The sequence below is a fragment of the Gobio gobio genome (genome assembly GCF_949357685.1).
Source record: "Gobio gobio genome assembly, chromosome: 22".
Classification (NCBI taxonomy): domain Eukaryota; kingdom Metazoa; phylum Chordata; class Actinopteri; order Cypriniformes; family Gobionidae; genus Gobio; species Gobio gobio.
In genome coordinates, this window is record NC_137118.1 from 20,207,123 (window position 1) to 20,233,261 (window position 26,139).

Consider the following 26,139-nt stretch of genomic DNA (forward strand, 5'->3'; position numbering starts at 1 on the left):
ACTAACCCTTTAACCGTGTACTCACTTTAAGCTACTTGCCTGTTTCTTCTGATTTGTGTTAAAACCTCTCACACATGAGTTCATTGCGTTTCCCATGTTGGTGTGTTATTACAAAAACAAGCAATCATACAGAGGCATGTTTCCATTCAAAGTCGCAAATTTAACTTATGTGCAAAATAGGAATATTGCATGAAACATTTGCGAATAAAGCACCATTTCCATCCAGTGAGCCAAAGATAACAAAATCACCACTTGCTTTTAAACTGCCGCTAAATATCAATAAGAAAAATGAAAGTGGTTGACCTAGGAGAAGCTATTGTATACAATAATTTTGGTATATAATAAATGACTTGCATCTCAGAGCACGCAGACAAAACGCAATAAACACAATCATGTTATCTTGCTTTCGGATGCCTGCTGTTTGTGAACACACTCGTGGGAGGGAATTATACAGAACCATTTCAGAATGATCAAACAATATTTCAGATGCTGTGCAACGAGATCAGCCGGCTGGTTAGTCCAGTTATGCCATCCCATTGCACAAAGTCATTGATGCGCATAAATGTGTTTCCATCGTAGTTAATGCGCATGTTTTCTTACCAGATAAAAAATGTATCCGACTTAAGTGAGCGCATACGTGTTTATGCACAATTTTGAATTTATACACATATTGGCGTTTCCATCAAGCAATATCCCAAAATGCGCATAAAAATAGGTGGATGGAAACATAGCAAATGTTTTTATCATTTACCAGTTAGAAAGTATTCCAACAATATTGTTCCTCTGTTTCGATGCCATTATATTTGTTGCGTAGACTTCCCATTCTCATAGAATTAGAACGGTTATTAAAACTTTATAGTTAACGTTATAGCTATCGTACTTGGAGTGAAAGTGCCCATCGTGAATAATTAAACGGTTTGGGACTTGGAATATAGCCATATGGAGTAATTTTGTTCTATTAGAGCTTAACATGCATAACTATGAATTCTTCTTTGTATTCAAGAGAAAAACAGAATATTCGTTTGACACTAGGAGTAGGTTTGAAAAGGAGTAAAATGATGTCTGAGATGAACTATCCCTTTTACTAAAGTGCTGAACTTTCCTGTCCCACTTATGAAATGGAGTTTCCCAGTGTATGTTGAGAAAGCTTAACCCTCTCACTCCTCCTCAAGGTAAGAGCATGCTCTGTTAATGTGAAGCAAGACTGATGCTGTCCAGCTTGTCGGCTCAGTAGCCATTTGGCTTTGATCTTCTCTAAAGTGCTGCAATATGGCAGTCAGCTGTGGGAAAAGAGCTGGGATCCAAACCTGGCTGGGAAAGCCTCTGGAAGGCGCTCGGCAGATAGCAGTTGCTGATGATATGACCGTCCAACCTCAGGGCAACATTCCACAATGACATGCCTCCAGCGTGGGTGCAGTGTCTCCAGCAACACCATCTGGGTTGTTGGTGGAAGCTTGTTTGCTCAAACCAAGTTCTGTCAGAACACTTGAGATGCTCTCAATGAGTCTGGGAAGTCTGGGTGGCGGTTCTTGTTCCTGGCGATGAGCTGTTTTTCAGTTGGCTGTTATTTCCCACACCTCATCATATCAGCTTCTAGTGCATCTGATTCATTAACAGCTGAAACCTTGTAGATCATGAAGCTACAGTCTCTGTTTTTTATCTTTTCTCCTCAGCATATCTGCCCCTGTATCTCTTTACAGAAGCAGACTACATGAGCTCGGGGCTTTTTGGTGCCACAGATCAAAACCAGCCCTGTGTGATTTATCTGGAAAACAGTAGAGCCAAAATTCTTTGAAGCACATCTAATTCTCTAAAAGGGTCCCAGACATGTTCCTGTGTGCCATTTAGTGCTTACAAGTGCACATGACCCCATGTGGATGTGGATTTGTGGAAGTTACAGCACTGTGTATCTTTCTTGATCGACATCACCGGGACACCAACATGATGCCGATAGCATCAGTCGTGTTGAAGTAAAATTAGAGTGGAGAACTTAAAGGGCTAGTTCACCCAAAGATGGAAATCCTGTCATCATTTGCCCTCATGGTGTTGTTTGACTTCCTTTTATGTGCTGCAGAACACAAAAGTTATTTTCATGTTATTTCATGAACTTCAGTGGGATCCAAAACAAAACATTTCGACCCTATTGACTTTCATTAATGGTTTGGACAAAACATTTATTTTTGTGTTCCACAGAAGAAAGAAATTAACACTATAATTAAGTGTCTATTTGAAGAAGAATCCTCATTGGGTTGGTACATTCTGGTTCTCATCCCTTTCACACCTTTTTATCAAAACTGCCTGAGATGTGCTAATGAGTTCCCACCTCAGTGAAGCCCCTGTTCTTGGAAAGCACTTATGCTGATTTTTTCACAGAATTGAAGTCAGATTTGTGGTGTACAGTACATCCTTGTTCCAAATCCCAGCGAGCTGCCTGAGCTACTCTTCAGCAACTGCTTTCTGAGGGGATAATCACACTGCTACATACATAGAGCACAATGGAATTGAACAGAAGGCACTATATAACTTCACTTGCCCAAATACAAAACCTCCCCCAAGATCCATTGGATTAGTTTACAGCTTTATGGTTGTGATGTAACGGAAGTAGCGAACAATCATTTCTTCCGTATTGTGACGTACATCAGAGTGAAAATAAAAGAAAAAAATTGTAATGCAAGGACTTATGGAACATTTAGTAGTGAGGAAATTTCACGAATGGACGTATTGCACCGGTGGCAAACTCTCACGGTACCATGCTTGAATTCACTGAGCTCCTGAGAGCGACCCATTCTTTCACAAATGTTTGTAGAAACAGACAGCATGCCTAGGTGCTTGATTTTATACACCTGTGGCCTGAAAGTGATTGGACCACCTGAATTCAACGATTCCAATACTTTTGGCAATATAGTGTATGTACTTTTTTAGGCAGCCAGGTATACACCTTAAAGGATTAGTTCACCCCAAAATGAAAATTTCCTGATAATTTACTCACCCCCATCTCATCCAAGATGTCCATGTCTTTCTTTCTTCAGTCGAAAAGAAATGAAGTATTTTGAAGAAAACACAAAAACATAAAATTTTCAACTTCAAAATGATGGATATATCGTTGTTTTACCTTTTTTTTGCTAAAGGGCGTTTGTATTAGTCTTCACACGAGTGCTTTTTAAACACCGGGGCGGTACTTCTGCCTATGTCTAGCGTGACCTTTCTGACGTGATTACGTCATCCTTAGCACCTCGCAGAGCAGCGCAAGATGAACAATTTAGGTTAAAAAGTATATTCATTTTAAAAAAAATTTTTTTTTAAATGACCGATCGTTTCGCTAGATAAGACCCTATTCCTTATCTGGGATCACGCAGAGCCTCTGGAGCCAATCGAAGCGCTTTGAAACTGCATTTATTTGGACCTTCAGCATTTTGGTTGCAACCCAGATAGCAAAAATTATCTGGCCCAGAGTTGGCCCAGACCATTCGTAAGTTCTGTGCTAGATCCGCGCATCGGACTTGGGCCGGTGTCTTTTGGCACAACGGGCCAATACCGGCACAGATCGGTTTTTACTCATCCGGGCCTGCTCCGGACCAGATGCGGATTCCTTTATGGCGATTTGGCCCAAATGTGGCCCGAATCTGCTTTGCGACTGTTGTTCCCGCCCACGAAAACCCGGCCCGGGCTGGATCCGTATTAGAGCAGTGAAACGGAGGTGATTGTAATGCGGATTTGCCGGTTCGGAGACGGATCCGGCTCGGAGTCAGCTGGTGTCAGGGAACTGAAAAGCATTGTATGATGAAAGACCCTGGTACGTTTTCTTCAAAATGCTTAAATTCTTTTCGACTGAAGAAAGAAAGACATTACCATCTTGGATGGCATTGGGGTCAGTAAATTATCAGGAAATTTTCATTTTGGGGTGAACTAATCCTTTAAAGTCACCATTAAGTTTTTTTACTTTCAGAATAAATATGTTAGCCTTACTGTTATCTATAAGCTAGTGTGCTCCAAAAAAATGAATATGGATCAATGATTTTGATGACATCACTCTCCAATTCAGCTTCTCATCAGATTTTCTGTCCAATCAAATGCTCTCTAATCTAAAGCATCCCACCCTCTATTATAAATGGACACTGAAGCTGTGGCTGAAATTGGTCACTTGTTCACACGTTTACTATTTTCTACATGATGAATGGCATTTAGCATTTAGTATAGGGGATAGGGAACAATTCAGTCAGTAAATATGTTTTCCATTGGGGCGAATGAAATCTGGGTTATGCGTTTAATGTCATGCGAACCTCTGAAGTGTGCACACACTGCTCAGGTCCAGAGACACGATAGTACATAGCAGAACATATGCGCGAGTCGGGCGCAGACCGCAAAATGCTAAATTTTAAAGCAATAATGGAGGATATTAGGAGGAGAAACGGTTAGAGATTAAGAGGAATCTGCAGATTACTCACCTCTGGCCGAGCCGTGATATAAACTAAAGCTATTGGCTATTTTTAAAAAGGGGAGTAGCTGATCAATATGTCCGGCCCTGTCTTCCTGTTTCAGTAGGAATTTCGTCAACACGTTGAATAATGCTGCGTGTTTCAAGGCACTTTAATGGGCCTTTAAATCAGGGGTTCTCAACTCTGGCCCACAAGATCCACTTTCCGGCAGAGTTTAGCTCCAACCCAGTTCGAACTCAGCTGCCTGTAGCTTTCTGGTTATCCTGAAGACATTGACCAGCTTGTTCAGGTGTGTTTGATTAGAGTTGGAGCAAAACTCTTCGGGACAGTGGATCTCGATGGCCAGATTTGAAAACCCCTGCCTTAAATTTAGTTAGGCAGCTCACTAGGTTTTGGAACACAGCGATTGTTATTTGTCATTGTTATAGTCTTCAGCACGTGTGCCAGAACTGAAAGTTTGTCTCTAAAGCTTGTTTATTCTGCCTAATCTGTTATAATCCCAATGTACAAATATTATAAGCGTGATACAGAAGGCTGCTTTTGTCTTTGAGCTTGTAACTGTCCTCCTCAACACTCTGTCATGAAGTCCGAATCACTGGCTAGTCAACATTAGGGTAAGACCACATAGGAACAGCATTAAACCATACCCCCTGAGGTCAGGCACTTTCAGGCAAACGCTCAGCCACTCCAGAGTAAACAAAGCCTTTGTTCCTTTCAGAGAACCTTCAAAGATAAACATCTGTTTTGGGTAAGCAAAAAACGCAAGTGCAATCTTGCCATCAGCATGTCTTTGATCACAATTGCTTTATGCACATCCCCCTTACGCTAACAATGAGAACGCTCGGCTCTTGGGGGCGCAAAACCAAATGCTGTTCACAACATGTTGCCATCGACTGAAACGTGTTGACGTTCATTTATGCAGTTGTAACATAAAGGCTTCAACTTAACCGTTTTTGGCTTCCATGCATACATATGGGCTGCCCTGTTATGCTATATCGTTATTTCGTTTGACATCTCAGCCTGTCCCTTTAGTTTACAAAGAGATAAAGAATGGAATTGTTTCTTGGCAAGTGCCTCTGCTGTCTTGCTTCATCTTTGTTGTGGCTATGCTGAGAGTCGACATGTAAACAGCCGAATTGTAGCTGACAGTTGCAGCCAGCTGCTAAGACGTTCTTAATCTTCTCTCAGTCTCTGTTTCGATCGTTCGCTCTCTCTTTTTCCAAGTAAACGAGACAGAAGCCCAAGTAGTCTTTCAGGTATTCAAAAGTAGTTGCTTTAGACAAAACAGAACTGCTAGAATGTGAACTCTGTAATTCATTAGCATTACGCCAAGTAGGGCATACGTGTTCAAATGACGCAATAGTACTAATATACATTTAGTTTGTCATTCTTGTAATAAAGGATTATTATATTTGTACCATTACAAGGTACATAACAATCATCTGAGCAACACTAACAATATTAAAAGTTGGTTTAGGGTTTAGTTACCCTTTAACACTGACCTCTGAGGTCATTTCCACTAACTGAGATGCAAGATGGAGGCAGTTGTGTTTATACTGTATGAAACAAGAACGAGTCGGCGATGTGATACGAGAGACATAGTTGTGCCACTTTTAGTTACCTGGATGACCAGTCTGACGCACAGCAGACCAATCAGAATCAAGTATTCGACAAGGTGTTTAACAAGTGATGATAAATGTTTCTGTAGAGTGTCATGTTTGAATTCCCAGTGAAGAACTTCACTACCCATGATGCTAACGAGGGAGATCTACCAATTAGAGAAGCGGCTGGGAGTGGAAATTGCAGCAAGCATACAATCCCATGAAGCATTGCGAAGAAAATAATCAAGTCCCTCTCACTCAGTTGGTCAAGGTTTGGCTTGTTAGCATGGCCCTGTTAGCAGGTAGTTTCCTTGACTTTATACTATGCGGATAAAAGCAACTTTATTCACTGATAGCCATTCAGAAGGAGATGACTTTACTGACTTTTTTCTTTAAACCTTTCTTTAAAGATTCAGAACACTGGAGACTAAGAAATATCTTCGTGTGTGTTCGACGGCAGATAAAAAGCAATTTGGGCTTGGAACAACATGAGGGTGAGTAAATGATGACATAGTTTTCCTTTTTGGGTGAACTATCCCTTTAATGAATGAGCCTGTTGTTCCCAGGCTGTAAACTCATTTAGAATTACTAGGCATTTGTGGGAGACCACAGGAAAGAACATCTAAGCAAACACAACCCTTTTAAAGTCATTTTATTCAGGATCCATTACATATTGTAGGATTCACCAAGGGTACAAGCCAAAGGACTGAGAATGTTAAAGTTAATATATTTTTTTGCTTACCCTTTGACACCTTTTCCCATTATTTATTATTATTTTTGTGAGCACTGGCCCTCGTGAAACAGTGCAGTAATACCATACCAACATACGCACACTCAAACTCACTGACTCGCACAAAAGCATTCTGACGTATTTTAAGTAGGGAAAAAGACACATTCAAACTCACATTTTACCAAGACTAAAACAAGATCGTGAAGGGTGTTATTCCACTGCATCGTTTTCACTAGACTAGATTTCAGTTTGCATGCAGTGAAACATACATAAGACAAGTGACACATGGCAATAAATTAGCATATAATTTACAAATGAGAAAAAAAAAAAAAATTAGTAACAGTGTACCAACATTAATAATACTGAATATAAAATGTAAGCAACTATTCACAAAAATGCAAAACTCTTTTCTATAGGTACAGGTTAAACAATGTGACATTCAAAGACACAAGTTCACAGCGATCAGTACCAGTTTCATTGAGTGTCTTATTGAGAGTCCGTGTCCCAAAGCCAGTAAACTTGTACTTCAAGCCTTAGGATATCAGGATGCTCAGCATGTTGGGCCTACAGTTCCGCTGTTCGAGGTTCACTCTTGAAAAATCCCAGTTTAAACATTTCATAACAATACATAACCAATTCATGTTGTTTGTGGCTACAAAAGAGTAGCAGCAGCAAAAGTAAAATGGTTGTATGATTAAAAACACAAAACTGTCCCATAATTCCTCAATTTCAATAATCAGTTGTGTCCCATAACAAAGGTGAGATCTAAAATTGAGGTCCCCCAATGCGCTATGATGTTCCCTTGGTTAAGAGAGCAGGGTGTAAAGTCACTCAGTCTTGGATGATGGAAAAATGCAACATGTAGTTGGTGGAATGTTTACATACGAACTTAAACCAGTGTGAGATAAAAGGACAGAAATGAAGAAAAGACAGTACAAAAATATGCTAAAGCTCTGTTCCAAAACTTAGCAAGCTGCTTTTCTGTCTATGTCTTACATAGCCGGCTGCTTTCTATGTCAAGATACATGGCTTATGCAAGTAAACGCTTGCCCAACTGGCACATGCGGTCCTGTTGAACATACTTAGCATGTGCTCTAGCATTGCTCTAGTAGTAAAGGCCCGGGTAGACTTCATTTTCCACGTTCCGCACAGTTGAGCGTGCAAGCCTTTCAAAGTATACTCCTTTGGCCGTGAGCGCGGAAAGACTCGTTCAGCTCGTGCAGACTATCTAGTGGACTTAGTCTTAACCCAGCAGCTGACTCCGAGCCGGATCAATCTCCGGACCAGCAAATCCACGTTACAATCACCTCCGTTTCACTGCTCTAATACGGATCCAGCCTGGGCCGGGTTTTCGTGAGCGGGAACAACTGTCGCAAAGCAGATTCGAGCCACATTTGGGCCATAAAGGAATCCGCATCTGGTTCGGACCAGTGCGTAAAAACGGATCCGTGACGGTATTGGCCCGTTGTGCCAAAAGACACCGGCCCAAGTCCGATGCGCGGATCTGGCACAGAACTTACGAATGGTCTGGGCCAACTCTGGGCCAGATGATTTTTGCTATCTGGGAAAGAGCTCAAATCGCTCGCATATGCACTGTTGTACGCGCACCGTACGGGGATGTCCGTGGACCCTCCTAATGACGAAAATATCGTCACACGGAGAGTGCACGAAGTGTACTTTGGTTTTAACAGGAATAGAACCTATTGACTGATTGATTCAGAACACTCCACATAGCACACAAATAGCATTCGTAAAGTGCACAGGAAACTTGATTCACAATTGATTCCAGGAGAGTTAATGCATAATAGTCCCACAAGCATAAAATTGCACAGCACATGAGTACTGGGTTAAATTGTGTTTTTATATATTTTTCATAATCTTCAGTATTGAGTCAAATATTTATATTTCTCACTTGGTCTGCAATCTAGAATTTTTCGCACGGAGATCAACACAATTTATTCCGGGATTTCCTTTGCAAAGGAAATATGCTATTCCTTAGACTTTGATTTAAAAAAAAAGGTGTCATAAAAAGGACCTGCTTACTTTTTGGAACAGCCTTCACATCAGGAACGCACCTATGATGCCTTTGGTAGGAAGCTCACTAGAATTTGGAACAGAGCTAAAGCATTCTTGGTTTTCTGTCACTTGCCTTAGACCGCATACCCAGAATGCATCAAGGTCTTATAGCACCATGGGGCCAGAAGAGTCGCCCACTCAGAAGATGAACGGAAGAAGGGCAGTGGAACAAACAGTCCTCCACTGAGGGAAGAAAAGCACCATTGAGTGTGGAGGGTTTAAGAGTGTGGGCTGGAAGCACTGCGATCTCAGGGAAGGAGGAAGAGGGGGTGTTTTGGAGGTAGTCGATGGCAAACCGGATCTGCGGGATCTGGCAGGTTACTCAGGCACTGGCCCTTCACTTAACTTAACTAATGCATCAGCGTCACAGACCTGGAGATCTCCAAGCAAGTCATCCCTGTGCTGATGAATTGTCTGTGTATTCTGCTGATAATGTGGCGGATTGTGGCTGCAGCACGCATTTTATGTGAAAATTATTGCGTCTGGAACACGCCGGGCCCCACAACAGACACGTCGATGTCAGAACCCCAGAATTTAAAGCAAAATACGGATCCATAAAGCAGAATCACGTCAGAATCGCAATTCATGTTTCTCTGGTGTCCACAATAATTCTAGAGACACAATAGTAGAAATGTCCCTTTGGAACTAATCCGATTTTCAGGCCTTGTTCGAGTGTCAGACAATGGTGGAATTCTTTGGCCTGTGGTCATGTGATTCAGCTCAGTATAACAGGTGGCTAGCACAACTGAACATCTGGACTCTGAAGCTTTAATTGAGATTTCTCCTGCACAAATTCAGCGCCCAAACGTCTTCGGCCCTTAATGTTATTTAAGAAAGGTATTGTCCAAAGTGTAACAACTAGGGCTGTCGAGTTTAGTAGCTCCTCAACTGCTAGAACCTGCCGCTAACAACTCTGAGGTCAAGGGTTGTAAACCTTGAATGAAATGTAAATCACTCTGGATAAAGGTGTCCATGCATATCTAGAAACAGTTCGAGCTGACCAACACAAGCTCTAACCATCTATACCAGGGGTGTCCAATCCTATTCATGGAGGGCCACTATCCCTCAGAGTTTAGCTCCTACCCCAACTGAACACACCTGAACCAACTATTTGAAGAATTCAGGATTACTAGAACTTCCAGACAAGTGTATTGAGCAGGTTGGGGCTAAACTCTGTAGGACAGTGGCCCTTCAGGAGGGAGCAGGATTGGACACTCCTAGTCTATGCTTTTAAAACGTCAATTCAATCTCTACCAGGGGTAGCCGGGCTACCATCCTGCAGAGTTTGGTTCAAATTACAGGCAGGTGTGTTGGAGCTGGGTTGGAACTGAAGTCTGCAGATAGGTAGTCCTCCAGGAGGAGAAGTATTAGCTACCCACGATCTATTCCTATTTGTTTTTAGGGGTGGAAAGTATCATTTGGGAGGAAGATGTGAATATTTTTATACCCTAAAGAGGCGTTCAGTTGGTCACCAAGTCGCTGTACTGTCCAATGCTTGGAAACTTTCCAATTGTATCAGGTGGCAAATCTCTCGTTGTTGGTTGTGGTCTCTGATGCTCATGTTTCCTCAAATCGCCAACTCTTATTGAAAACAAATGACTTCCAATTGCTCTGATGCTGCCAGTGCGAGCAATCGTTATGGATTCGAATGCCTCTGAATGCAGGGTTGCCAACAGAACCGTGGGAGGAGTGTGTATGCGAGACACGGGGATATACCAACATCCCAAACTGTAGATAGGCGCTTCTGCCGTGCTACTTCTGTGAGCGTTGTGTCCAGCACTTTGGATTATAACAACAGATAATAATAATAACCATTAGCAATTATTATTATTATTATTATAAAAATAACAACAATAATGATCATTTTATACATTCCCACTTCACAGAAGTGAAAATAAAACGGGTGTCAGCGCAGTGCTGAGCAGTGGTTTGGGTTCCACAGGGCTAAAAGCAGTTTTGTGTGTGTTGATGCACAAGAGAGAGTGGCTTCCTTCTCCATGCCCAGCGCTGACTCCTCCAACGCTGGTCTGCTTTTCTCTCTGCCAGTTTTCTCTCTCTTTCCTTGTTGCAGCATCTGTCTCTGCTTCTCTCCACAGGGTCAGTGTCCTTGGCACGTCTTGCAGCACATCTGCCTGAAGTACGCACGACTGCAGAACTTGAACTTCAGCACCAATGGGCAATATGCCACCTTATTTACGTCTTTGCACTCTAGGGGAAGAGAAAAAAAGGTGGAATGAGAAAGGATACGAGAAGGAGTGAGTAAAGTGGTCGATCCTGGGGAACCACAAAGGGGAAACTTGAAGGCTTGTGTTGAAGGGATGATTCACCCCCAAATTAAAAGTCTGTCATTATTTACTCAGCCTCATGTCTTTCCAAACTTGTAGAACTTTAGTGGAACACAAAAGATGAATTTGAGTTGGGACTGTCAAGCTCCAAAGTCAGAATAAAGGTATCGTTCTGCGCTGTATTTTTAAGACTTACAAAGCCATATGTGGATTTGTGTGAGAAACACACTTCAATTGAAGTTGCTATTCACTCAAAATCTTTTCAAAGTAGCCAGGATATTCAAGCATTCACCATTTGAGTTCCACAAAAGAAAAAAGACAAATGGGTTTGAACGACATGGAGGCAAGTAAACAATGACAGACTATTAATTTTGGATTGCCTATTAGGAATATAGACTTGCATATCTTGCCAATGAAAAGCATGTTTGCATTTCCTCTTTCCTTTTGGGTTTTTAGAATGCGAGTCATATTTCAGATGCCTGTGTGAATCCAGGGGTAATCAGCCCAGGGTTTTAATACTTTTGTGAACGGGAGCGCCAATGGAAAGACTCATCTTCATCACATTGATTGATATTTAGCGATCCATGTAAATCTCACCATCCCATCACGGAATGATGGTACAATGTCAGAGGGATGATTTACAACTTGGCCTGAGCTAATGTTCATTTCCTGTCTATTCCAACCTCTTGTTACATGGTGTCCTTATCAGATGCAACATGATACATTTCCAGTGAGACATTTTTGTTGTGCTAGATTCTATCCCTCTAGTACCCCAATACGCAGTCTCAAAAATGTATCACATTATAACTATCTTCTTCTTGATAATCCAATTAGCCTTTCCAGTTATCCAAACAAATAGCAAATAGTAAATAGTACAAATAAGGCCCTGTCCCAAATGGCACCCTAAACACTCATGGTCTTCCTACAAGTCTACACTTTCGTGACGTAAAGCCGCTTTGACTATCGAGAAGTGAATTGATAGTGTAGCAAATTCCATATATGCTAAGCTAGAATGATAATGAGTTAATGGTATGCTAAGGTACCAGGCTAATCTGTTGACTGAATATTAAACTGGCAGACTCAGGCCCGGTTTGTATTAAGATGTTTTTTGGTCAATCGGATTACAGTTAGAGGAGGGAGTCCTGTTTACACCTGGTGCTTTAATCCGTCTGTTTTGTCTACTTCCATTTCTGTAATAATTTTTTGGAGGGGAGGGTCTATGGGCGGGTAAATGTATGGGCTTTTTCAGAGTTTGCGATATAATGGACAAAAAAAGCTTGCGCTGTTAGAATGTACATGTTAGAAATCAGGAATGGTGAGAGAACATTGCTTGGTACGTTTTTCTTCTTCAAACCAAATGTGGCTCTTCAGGCGACAAAGATTAAAGCCGCTGTGTAATATTGCGCCTGCTGCACCCATGGTATTACGCAGGAATGAGAGTATAGTTACTAGCCATATCGGTCTATAAAATCGCAACTTTTCATTTTCCGTCGGTTCCAATGCACGGTTCACTCTCAAGACCCTTAAAAGGTACTAAAGACGTCGTTACAAAGTCCATCTCACTACAGTGGTTCTAAAATAACTTTATGAATCGGCGATAATAGTTTTTGTGCGCAAAAAAACCCTAAATAACGACTTGTATAGTGATGACGATTTCAAAACACGGCCTCATGAAGCTTCGAAGCTTTATGAATCATTGAGTCGAATCAGCAGTTTGGATCGCCAAATTTCAGCAGTTTGGCGGTTTGACACGCGATCCGAATCATGATTCGACTCACTGATTCATAACGCTTCTAAGCTTCATGAGGCCGTGTTTTGAAATCGTCATCATTATGTAAGTCGTTATTTAGGGTTTTTTTGCGCACAAAAACTATTCTCGCCTATTCATAAAGTTATTTTAGAACCACTGTAGTGAGATGGACTTTGTAACGACGTCTTTAGTACCTTTTAAGGGTCTTGAGAGTGAACCGTGCATTGTGCCAATGGAGGCCTTTCAGAGCCATCAGATTTCAACTAAAATATCTTCATTTGTGTTCCGAAGATGAACGGAGGTCTTACGGGTGTCGAACGACATGAGGGTAAGTAATTAATGACAGAATTTTCATTTTTGAGTGAACTAACCCTTTAATTTTATGAAGCGTTGAGAATACTTTTTGTGTGCAAAAAACAAACAAAAAGAAAGATTTTATTCAACAATTTCTTCACGTCTGTGTCAGTCTCCTACGCTGTTGACGTAGTAAATACAGTGCAGCACTTCCGAGTTACGCCAGAATGCCGGCTTACCATTGGCCGATGTTGTTCACGTGAGCTGAGCAGACCAGACCAATGTAAACTGCGTAGAAGACTGACACAGACAAGAAGAAATTTTGTCTCTTTTTTGCGCACAAAAAGTACTCTAGTCGCTTCATAAAATAAAGGTTGAACCACTGGAGTCACATGGACTATTTTAATGATGTTTTACTATCTTTCTGGGCCTATAAAGTGTTAATTAAATATCTGTCTATGGAGGGGTCTGAGAGCTCATGGATTTCATCAAAAATATTTAATTTGTGTTCCAAAGATGAATGAAGGTCTTACAGGTTTTGAAATGACATGAGGGTGAGTAATTTATGACAAAAAAATCATTTTTGGGTGAACTAACCCCCTGCAACATTCATTTTGGATTGACCTATTTTTAGAGTTTATACCTGATTTCTTTTTTTTTTTTTTGCAATTTTGCAACAGGTAGGATTCATTTTAGGCACTTCTCATTCATTTCTATGGTATACGCAAATAGTGACTGAATGTCGCACAACTCTGTGACAGAAATTCAATGATGTCAAGGTTGTAATGTTTTTGGTTATCAAAGCATACATCATCCAAGTTGACCGTTATGATTTTTCCTTCTGGTAGAGCAGTGGAGGGTTGGTATCTCCCAATAATAAGACCATCTCTGGAGGAGGACAGAATCTTGCATGACCCTGTAGCACTGGAAAACTAATAGACTTCCTTTGCATGAAGGCCAAAACTCTCCCTTAAATGAGGCCATGACTCAGGATCTGGACACAAGCCTCTTATGGTAATTACAGCATAAAAAGAGAGCGACCTGATTCACAGCGCAGGCAGACGGCCATCTGCATTAGTATGGCAGCACACTAACTGGCCCTATCGCAATTATTGCAACTCTTATTAGAGTCTCTAAACTCTCCATGGCTGATGACAATGTAAGTAGACATTCCATCACTGCTGTTGATTAGGATACAACTAATCCCATTAGGATCCATTAGGAGAGATAATCTAACGCTGCTTCCCCTGTGAAGGAATCTGAATAGGGATCCATCTCGCAAGGGTCATGGAGTTTTTATTGAATACAGGATTGCCTAAATAGTGTCCTGCCTCGATTCCAAACAGAGGTAGTTAATAACGGGCGAGAATAGAACAATATAATCCTTTGTTAATTCAAAATTGAACACAGAGGCCACAAACTTTGTAAATGTCAACACTATGATCCAAGCCAGATGCAGCTCATATGAAAGTCGTCATCGCCACTCTTTCATGGGATTAGCGGAAGGGTGAATGACTTACCGTCGCCATTGGAGATGGGTGTAGCATCACACTTGCTTTCACACTGCTGCATGGTGTTGGGCCGTAGTGAGTCTGGACATTCGCTGGAGGGCTGTCCCGTATACGACAAACACTGAACCGTTCGCATCTGCTGCCCTAGTCCACAATGAGCAGAGCACTGTAAAATACACAATGAGCCATACATTCAGCTTGTAATCCATATCTCATAACTATAAGAGGATCATTTATTTTCAATTATGATAAATCTTTATATCAAAACTGTATTATTTTGTCTAAAATAAGTAAAAAAAAGTTGTCTTAAATAATACAAAAAAATCTAATGTTTTAAATGGTACAGTACTGAACTGAATTTTATTACATTACAATGTACAGTATGGAAGATTGATATTCATTTTGAGATTTGCTAAAGATGATATTTAACAGTGCTAATAAATTATTAGTGGTTTTGTGAGAATTAGATCATGGCAATTTTAATCTGAATGTAAAAAATAAAGAAATATAGTTGATCACCAATATGGCTGCTCATAACTTTACAGTCAGATTATTCAACCTCTAGGACCTGATTTCAACTTTTTTGTTATGAGAAGTTCAAATTAAAACATGGAAACTTATTTAAAATGCCTTATATATTTATTTTCCTTTTTTTTTTTCAAAGTACTTTTAATTATATAATTTTATCGCTTTACCCGTCCCAGACTCAGACTTTCAATGATAAAATACAAAAATCCATCAGAAGAATATGAATTATTACATGTTTAAAACCATGATGATGAAATAAATAATTTTAATAGTTATTGTGTGAAAATATTTGTCATCACACAATAACTATCACCAATTTCTTTTGTCCAGGCATTGTATGTAATATTCTATATTTTAATATAGTTATTTGTGATCGACAGTTTGCTACTAACGCAGTTTGCTATGGGAGAATACTATACCGGAAGCTTCTGTGGCGCTGAGATTTTAGTGTGCATAGAGTCCATTAACCAACCAATTAGTGATTTTAAGGCCTTTTTGTGTGTGGTGTATGTCAGGCGGTCCGTGGCAGGCTTGTGAATTCTGGCCCAATCTCAATGCTTCAAAACTAAGGACAGCGAGTACCTTGCGGAATGTCATTGTAATAGTTTAATTGAATCTCTGACTACTGTCAGCTGTTCTACATTAGAGTTCTCGACGTTGCTGGAGGGAGTAAATTGCAACTGTCTGAAGTGAAAGTGAGATGTATTCCAGTAGTCTCCCACCATGATGTAGCACAGTGATTCAATGGAAAAAACCAAAGAGTTGCCTAGCAATCCAATACAATACACAAATTTAGCTCATTAGTCACTCTGCCGCAGCGCCTAGTGTGAATGCCACAGAAACATGCCAAGACAAGGATCTGATGTGGATTTAGTCATAAACACGTGTAAGACCCACAGTGAAGGACACCTCACGGGACTTGGAGTGCGGACATCTCAGATGAGTTTCCAGCAGCCTTCCCATTTCATCTCCTCTATATTAAACAGACTTTATTAGAGCACGAGCCCCTGACAGACGGGATATGTCAGTGGAGGCTTTAAGTGTGATTTGAACCTGTGACCTTTTGGCCCATGCTCCCTTCAACAGCCACTCCATTATGAGAGTCCCAGTTTATTGCAGGAATCATGGGATAGCGCAAAACTCATACTACAGTAGTTGTCATTTCATTCGGAAATATGGTTAAATCTGGACTATTTTTTTCTGGATATTTTAAATCTGGATATATTTTTCAGATCATTAAATTATTGTTAATTGTTGCTTATACTGTAGGTGATGTAAGCAAATTATTCTCTATAATATTATACTATAGGGCTGTTGAAAGCTTGAATTGGAATTGTTGGCGGACGTTCTAAGGTGTGCAATTATTTTCAGGGAAACGGCTAAAGTAGTTCCACTGATTTTGTGAGTTTTGATTGCATTACAGTTCCATATCGCCAAATCATTTCAGTTATTTCAAAGTTCCTTACAGCCTACAACCACAAAAGAACCAAAACCCACAATGATATTGACCAAGCAAATAAATATAGTAAATAATATGATAAAAAAGACAAATTATATATATATATATAATTAATTTTTTTTGCCACAAAATTATGTTTTATTATGTACGGAAAGCACATGCTCTCTTTCTCCAGCTCTCTCGCACACACACACAAACGGACACACACTCACACAGAAACGTGTTGTCAGCTCTTCTCTGACGATTTGATCAGTAAAATAGTTTAGCAACATAAAAGCTACATGACATTTCTCACTAGCAAGGTAATAATGGCGCTGTTCTTGAAGTAGATAAACTTACAGTTTCACCATTGGTAGAGACGCTGGTGCCAAACTCGGGTAAGGTAATTCACATACGCTTTCTCTCTCTCTCTCTTTTGAGGTGTGGTAACCATAGTATAAGAAGAATAATCGACTCATTGAAAATTGAATTATTGAAAAATAATGCACACCCGAGGTGTAACGGCAGCGCAATAACTACTACCTCAGGTGTGCATTATTTTCTAATAAATAATTATAAATAAATAATGGCCAGTCGTCAATTATTCCTTATATTATATCAGTCCCTCCAGAAAAACGCGATTATGCGATCGCATGATTTAATGCATAAATATTTATGCGGGGGCCGCATTTTTTCAAATACGTCGCACTTTCGCCGCATAAATTGCCTATTTCTGCGTGCAAAATATGCAGGCTAGCATGATTTCATAATCCCCGCATTTTCGTTGCAAAAAAGTCGTATAAAAGTTGTAAAATTGCATAAATATCCTGCATTTTCCATCACATTTTTTAAGAAAACGTGCCGCATAGTCAAGGATTTTTGCCCGCAACAATCACAAAAAAAGCCGCATTTTTCTGGAAGGACTGTTATATTAATTATATTATAGTGCTTCCAGTTTTATCATCCTAAAGTCAAATTTGTTTTATGGGTTTTTGGTTAAATGCTTCAAATAAGGTCTGTGGTGAACACAAGCTCAATATATTTTCACATTTTATTCTACGATATGACATACATCAATAATAAAGCGATTTCTAACAAGTGGCTAAATTTGTTGGAAGCTTGATGGTGATGTTGAAGTCATATGACCGTGGTGAAGTTTGTTAATCACCTACGTTTAGCTTTTTACTTCTGGCTATTGCATTCAGGCTTCAAAAGTTGTTCATTTGTGAACAAAATGCGTAACAATCATAAAGCTTTGTTGGTCCCAGAGCTTATTTTCTGCAATAATCCAAAAGCAAATGAAAAAATCTTTGTTGAGGGAACCGGTGTGATGCAAACTTCTATTTTTCAACCTCTCATTTTCAACTGTCTGACTAATTCCTGATGCGTAAGATCATGTTCTGCCCTACATTTGTTCCCTTATGGAATGCTACCTGAGGCCCTGTTGCCTCTGGCTTGGCGTGCTCAGTTGGGGACACTAATTTTTTCAACTAAACATCTAAATACATCTAAATAATAAACTAAATTAACCATTTAAACTAAATTACTGATCAAATTATTGATCTAAAGCCCACACTGTCACTGTATGATACTTGAAATTTTTCCAGAATGGCTATACAGCTGAATAAAATTATGCTGCATTATTTTCCTGTTTAACACTGTAAAGCTGCTTTGAAACAATCTACATTGTTAAAAGCGCTATATAAATAAAGTTGACTTGACTTGACTTGACCTGTAAAGAGGCAGATATTATTTTTTATTTTTTTGTTTATATGGCATTTTTTAAAAGATTTACTACAAGCCACCACAGTCAACCTGATCGTATCCTTAGTTTCAAGAGAGAATCCACAGGACCGTCTGAGAGTGATATGTTTGTCTTTTTAAAAACATATTCTTGGCACTGACAGAAAACCCTGTCTACTGCAGAGATAAACTTCAAACAATCTGGATGATATTACCGCCACTTACACACTCTTGGGCTGTTATACTCGCTGTCACTCATGGAAACACGTCACTGGCTTTCCAGAGGCCCTAGTTTATCATGCGAGTGTAACTTCTGTTGACATCAACTAAACACATGGTCTTTTTCATGCCATATTAAAACAGTCTTTACTCAGCCATTGTCTTTACGAATGTATTGCACAGCAATTCCTGGTCAAAAAAATCTGTTTTTTTAAATCTGTTTTACTTATACAAGGCTGCATTTGCTTGTATTTTAGTCAACATGAAGCTGCAGTGATTTTACTTCCATAATATGAGATGTATATTGGAGTGCAACAATATTCCATGAGAAAAAAAAAGTAGGATGGTACTTGATTGTATTGAATCGATTGGATTGTATAAAGTGGGCCTTAAATAACAGAATGAGGCCAGATGAGATTCAGACGTCTATCATATACACTACCGTTCAAAAGTTTGGGCTCAGTAAGTGACAGTAAAGACATTTACAATGTTATTTCAAATAAATGCTGTTCTTTTGAACTTTCTATTCATGAAAGAATCCTGAAAAAAGTCATCTTACCTGTCCCCATTCTCCAGGGATCCAGCGAGGCGGCGGACAGCGGCCAAGGCTGCAGCGAATGCGGACCGGAGGTTTGTTATGGTCCGAACAGAGGGCAGGTGGGAAGGTTTTTGTCAGGTCGCTACTTTTACATAGAACGATACGATGCTTGAAGCCAGGGCCACACTTTGGGGTACACTATAAACGAAAACACAAAAATATGAAAACAACTTTGCAAGAAGATTATCAGAAGAATTTCTTTACACATGAAAAACACATCAAGTCACCTCAGACCAATCCAGCGTCACCCACTGGGGTGGGCAGGACTGATTGTTGCAGGACTCTTGCTCTATTGGTCGATGGGTCAGACAGTGGCTGTCCTGCAGGGTCTCCTCCTCGGCAGGTCCGATTTTACGTATACACAAAACAGTACGTGTTCGGATGCCTCCATCACAGGTTTTCCCACATTCTGACCAGTCACCAATAAACCACCTGAAAACACAAAAAAATGGAAATTCTCTATATTTTGCATGGTTTCCTCAAAATATATATTTTGTATGTATTGCATATATGATACCCTTTTGGAGTCAGTAAGATTTTAGGCTTTGTTTTTTAAACAAAGAAATACTTTTATTCAGCAAGGATTCCAAAGATTGATCAGAAGTGATAGTAAAGACATTTATAATGTTACAAAAGATTTCTGCTTCTAATAAATCCTGTTCTTTTGAACTTTCTGTTCATCAAAGAATCCTGAAAAAATAAGAAATGTTTCTTAAGCAACAAATCACCATATCAGAATATCATTTATTTTAAAATGTATCAATATTTCTCAACATGACTGTTTTTACTGTATTCTTGCAGACCCCAAACTTTTTTCATAATAAAATAAGTGACTGTTGTGTCACTCACGGCCCTATTTACAATCTCTCTGTGAAACGCAACCTTGAAAAAAATCCATCAAGATTTTGGTATATTAGTTTCAGGGGCTTAATGCAAATAATGTCTTGCCACATAGCAGCCTAAAAATACCAAGAAGAGAAACATTTGGCATAAATGGCCTGAAACGGCATTTTATTTACTCCCCAAAACCACATTTGTACTCTCAATTGGTTTTTGAACCCTGCAAAGACACTTTGTTGAAGTTCAACGCCTGTAAATTCCACACGATTGCAACTACAATTCAAAAATTGCATTCAATTTGACTTAGTTTTTGGCTAAATTACTCCTACACTTTAGCTGGGCTGTGGAATACAGACATTTTATATAACCGTCTCTTTTTACCATTTGTTACGGCTGAATTAAATTTCGTGCGGTTTGTTTGCATTCTCTTGGCGATGCTCTGATAAAGCCACGGATGATGTGTCTTATAAAATACAAGTAAAATAAAATTAAAGCCGAACATAAATTATTAATGAAATAAAATCTGTCATTATCTGCAAGATCATTAGAGAAAAAATGACCACCCCAAAAACAACAGGGTGTTTTCAAATGACCATTACGACCCTTTCTGGGCCAGAGACTGCATTCCTCTGACATCAGGTAGAGATGGAAATAGATTTTAGATGATGTTATTATTAGCGATGCCCATCTTGGGGTTCAGGTTCACTAAACCCTCCACTGGCAAGATGCAGGAGCGCAGAGGCCAAAACCATTTAATTCCTCCTTCCAAATTCAAATTTGCAGACACAAGTGAACTTTGCTCAGCTGCTCGCCCCATTGAAAATGAGCGCTAAGTGCGTCCGCGCACACGCATACTCCACACACGTTTATGGATATTGTCCCTTGAGGGTTCATAAACTCTGCTAGCCAATACAATTAAACGCAGGTGATCACTCATACTTTTTTTGGATGCCTTTAGGATTTTGGCACCAAAGTCCAAATGAAAACAGGCAACATATGAAGAAATAAATCATGTTGCTTAGTTTTTAAGCTGTCTTCAAAGAAGCTCTTTATGGTCGGGGTGTTATGAAGACAAATTAAACATTACGGGTGTTTTTTTATTTTTTCATCACAAACTTTGAGTATAAGCCACATGTTTGGGAAAATCATATCGATTAAAAAAGTTATTTAAAAAAAAACTATATTTGGCATGAAGTAAATAAATGAAGCTTTTTATTTCTTAAACAACCATGTAGGAGGACACATCATGGCCATATTCCAGGATGACAATGACAAGATTCATGATCTGTCTCAATCAGTCTGTGGCCATCATACACTTCATGATTTTCTGTGAAACCTGTCAACTCAAATCTGCAAACTGGCTCTGACTTTCGGCAACTAGTTACATACTTGCAAAGTTACTCATAGTTAGTAGAATGTCTAAAGTGGACTATTGAAATAAAGTGTTCTTTCTCTATTCTTTCATGACAAACTCCATTTCCCCTTTTACAGTAGCATACAGTAATAGTATCCTGTGACATGACACTATACAACTTTTTCCATGGAAATCAGTCGTGTCCATAACAAGAGACTGGACATTTAGACAGTTATTTGGTTTAGAAATGCTCATTGTGAAATCTCATTTGTTCATAATTCCGCTCATGATAACTGTACATCAGATATCTTCTGATGGGTTGAAATTGCAGCATTTTGGCTTTCAATGTGGACAGAATTGCTTGTCACTGGAAACTTGTCACATCTTACCAAGTTAGGACATGATGAAATGTGCAAACCTATCATTGTCATTCCCATGATGCAATAAGTAATGATATATCATCTGCATTGAAAAGTACATTTGTAAGTATATAAGATGATAGTATTCATTGTACTGAATTTTACAGTTATAATAATTTCAAAAATCTTATAAAAATAAAAACTGGCAGGATGATTTTTCATACTTCATTACAGTATTGAGAATTACATTTTTTGGCATTACAGTAATTTAGAAGGAAATTGTGCAAATTGTCATAAAAAAAATTTCAAATTATATATATGTGTGTATATATATATATATATATATATATATATATATATATATATATATATATATATATATATATATATAATGGTTATAAATAGGCTATACTTTAATTCTGTCAAGTGATTAAATGTTTTCATCAATTACACAATGTGGCGATTAATCAATCCAAATAATTGCAAAGTAATTGCACAAAGTTTGGCTGAGAAATTACCAAAAGTATCATTTAAAATCATTACTGTGTTAAATGAGAAAAGCATCCAATAGATGATGTTCTTCGATGGTCCTAATGTTTTTTTCATTAATATGGAAATGCAAAATACTTTTTTAATTAAATGACTCTAAATAATAAAACTAAAACTACCAGTAGATGCCGGTAAATGTCTAAATGAGTAAGTCATTTTGTAATTCCTTCACCCGACTGATTCGCTCAAAACGCGGATTCATTCAGAAATTAAACACTGCTGTGTGTTGCTCGGAGACGCACAACAGTTCTGCTCTGGCTTTATTGGTAATATTTCCATTGGCAAAATTTAGCAAAAGCATTTATAACATTTTTAAAAAGAATTATAAAATATAAAAAGCATTATAAATATTCAAAATTCTATGCTATTTGGGACAAAAACAGCACTCATGTGATATTGTGCTCATAACTGTGATATTGCTTAACTATATCATATTAATATGAGACAAAAACTCAAACAGGGGCATTTTTGCCCTGATATCTTGAATTTTAGGGGCATATAACTGTATTATATAGGCTCCATCACACAGTGAGCTGTTGCCATGCTTTGTGTTCAAATGTAAGATGAACTACATAGGTCTGGGGCGGTTATTTTTTACCATAACTAATGAATGAAAATAATGTGTTAAATCAACAGCCCTAATAATTCTATATCTGTTTTATTTTTTCCCCCCCAATCAATAAGCCTCGAAGTTGCTATACTCACTCTGGAGGGCAAGGCTCTGTGTTACACGGTCGCTGGTTCCCTGGCGGTTTGCTGTCTGGGTCACAGTAGCTGTTTTGGACCACGGAATTGTCATCCAGTCTTTTACACACCACCTCCTGCTTCTGCGAACCTGCAAAAAGACAATAAAACATCACTTCATTCATCTGCCTCACGCTTTCAGCTGCAAGGTCGTTTTCGACACTTCAGCAGCTTGTGCGCAAAGCGCTGTGTGGTCGGCATCGGCCCCTGAGGTTAAACTAGCTCTGTGTCTCTTCTCTAGGGGTCCACTTGCTGACAGAGCACTCTGTGTGGATAGAGGCACGGAGGTGATATTAATTTTTCCCTCCGTATTATATCTAGGTGTGTAAATGCCTCGGTTGAAGTGAGTGTCTTAGTGAATGATTTTTACAGAGAAGCCAATCTTTTCTTTGGCTCATGGTTGTGAAAAGTGAGCATTACCACAGTAATGGCAGAGTAGAGCGCTATGCTGTATGCTTAGTGCTAGAGGCCATTGGACTCTTTGGGCCCATAAGGAAAGACATTAGCCTCCAGTTAAGCCGGTTTATGCCAAGCTTGGCTAGCGCGCAAGGCCACCTTGTGAGGTGGATCTTATAGCTGCCAGTACGGCATTCTTGACTGGGTAACCGAAATAACAAACTACTCCGGTGGGAGCTTGATGACCCCTTTCGAGAAAAGAGATTTCGCTAATACCGATTTGATTCGCTAAAACCAAACTAGGGGGAAAATGTTAAATCTCATGACATCAGTTCATGATGCAAGACCGTTATCAGTGTTGTTGCACATAACGATCAAAATAACACGGCAACATTGAAATTTAATGGGAGTTTGTAAAAAAGCAGGAATCAAGTCCAAGCATCTGAATCACAAATCATTTCTAAAAGAATATTGCTGAATTTTATGGCAGTTCGCTTGGTGTTCAAATACTCCCTGTGTGGCTTGCCAACAGAACAGCCGGGAGTTGTATTAATAACACAAAATTTCACAAATGACATAAGTGTTGCCCTGGGGTATTTCCATATAAACTAAAATGTGTTCAAATGAATTGAGCAACAAATGAGGTTGAGTTTGCGGAGCTCTGTGAAATCCCTCCGTGGACTAGCCTGCGATGTTTGCATTTTTTGGTGAAATATAACAAGTGCTTTGAATGTTTTCAATGGCCATAACTGAAAAAAGGAGAGAGTAAAACTATTTATTGTTGTAAGAAAGCCATTTATTTCAGGGGAGCCTGAACAGTCTGGTCATATTTGAGGTGAGGGCTCACATTTACATGTGGTTACGACATTCAGATGTTGAAATAAGAGGCAGCCAGCTCACTGCACAACTTGTACGTTGGCGGCACAAATTGGTGAACCATAGTCATATGTCAGATAAAAATACACATTTTTATCATTCTGTAGGATTTGTTTTTGTAATAAAGAAAAGATTTGGAAAAGAACAATCCAATGCTGTATGCAGCAAAGCAAAATAGAGCTCTCGAGCTTCAAAAAGGGCACAAAAGTACCATACATGTATCAAAGGCCCTCTTTACATCTGGTATTAAGCGTTTTCTTCGATCTGATCACAATTGGATGACTAAATACAGGTGTAAATGGGTCTAAAACGTTTAGAGCTTGTCCTGCTTCGACCACTACCAAAGGTAGTCGAAAATGCATTAAACCGGATTGCTTTCGTAGTGTAAACGTTCATGTGGTCTTTCGAACAGCCACAAAAGACCTCCTAATCTCTACTGGCCTAATGCATAAACATTATGTGAAGCGCGCTAGCCAGATGAGATTTAAACTTTGTTGAAAGCTTTGCTTTCTTATGTAAATTGTGTGAGCTTATTTTGTCCATTAGATCGAAAGATCTGAAAAAGCCCATACATTTACCCACCCATAGACCCTCCCCTCGAAAGAAGGGAAGGACAGAATTGGTCAAAAGTGGACAAGAGACGGAAAGCGAGCGGAAAGACTGAATGCTTCTCCAGAGAGGAATCCTTTCGTTTTTAATATTTAAAAATGTTTGTGTACTGCTGCGCGTCTCTGTGTGTGTAATAAGAAGAGTATACGTACGCTGTGCACCCGCCTATAGGTGCATATTACTAACGCGCCCTTTAAATAACACAAAAAATACTGCACTATTGACTTTAGACCAGGTTTTTGTTGGTCAATGGTGCAGTCGTTTTAAGTTGCCTCAAAATAGCAACGCGCCAACAATGTGCCTGAACACACCTCGTTTTTAGACCAGCACACCCATGGGTGAATAGATGGGCGCGAGTGCATTTGCTATTTAAACAACGTGGCACTGGACATGAAAATCAGTCCTATGCACCAATGAATCATTCCAACCAGTTCTGTGAACTGGATGAACTGATTGTTCAAGAATCGGTCATCAAGAAAACCCTTTGAACCATTTATGAAGCCTGGTTGGAACACTATCAAGAACAAGTTTTTGTCCAGTCTGTCCACTTATTTTTCACATTTTCTCATTACTGATCAGGGGGTACAACAATCTTTCTTAATAAGGATGAGAGGAATTGATTGGCTTACCTCCTGCACATGTTGCTGAGCACTCAGACCAGGGCAGATGGTGCCAGGAGAAGCCCACTTCATTGTCCCCACTTCCTGTACGCTGGATGGGCACATTGAACTTGTAGTGGATGCCCAGGTTCTGTTCCTGTAGTAGCACCTGTAACATTTAAAATAGAATAGGGGTTACTTTTCTGTTGCTAATATACAGGCTTAACAAAGAGGTCAGGGTCAACCTAGTCTCAGCCTCAGACGTCATGCCCACAGACCGTTGGCTGAACGTCTGATTCCACACTTATCTGGAAACACTTCAGGAGTTTCGAAGTCATCATCTGATTGGTTAAATTCTAAGTTCGCGGCTCTGTTGTTGCAGTAAACTTGCACATTGTTCTTGAATGACTGCACGCCGGTCTGTTATAGCAAGGACATCGACTTTACATTTTAACGCCCCTAAACATGACGTGGAACAAAACAAACTGTGATTGGTTGCTTTACATGTCAGTCAAACGTCTTCATGAGCGGTCCTCGACCAATGAAACCTGAGATAGAGTCCAGACCTGAAGGTCGCGAGACTAGGGTCAACCTGGTTAGTTTT

The 26,139-nt window shown here is 39.5% G+C and overlaps 1 protein-coding gene across 1 annotated transcript in view; it reads right to left on the reverse strand.

The window, feature by feature from the left end:
* Positions 1-10,941: 10,941 nt before the first annotated feature.
* Positions 10,942-26,139, reverse strand: part of adamts6 (ADAM metallopeptidase with thrombospondin type 1 motif, 6) — a gene marked incomplete at its 3' end in the record, with an annotated part of 104,817 nt that continues 89,619 nt past the window's right edge. Inside the window, exons 19-24 of the mRNA XM_079804511.1 lie at positions 25,566-25,704; positions 23,017-23,146; positions 19,437-19,641; positions 19,171-19,347; positions 14,693-14,849; positions 10,942-11,051 (exon numbers count right to left, since the gene is read on the reverse strand). Of these exons, the coding sequence (XP_079660637.1) occupies positions 10,942-11,051; positions 14,693-14,849; positions 19,171-19,347; positions 19,437-19,641; positions 23,017-23,146; positions 25,566-25,704 (918 nt within the window). The remainder of the gene's footprint in view (positions 11,052-14,692; positions 14,850-19,170; positions 19,348-19,436; positions 19,642-23,016; positions 23,147-25,565; positions 25,705-26,139) is intronic.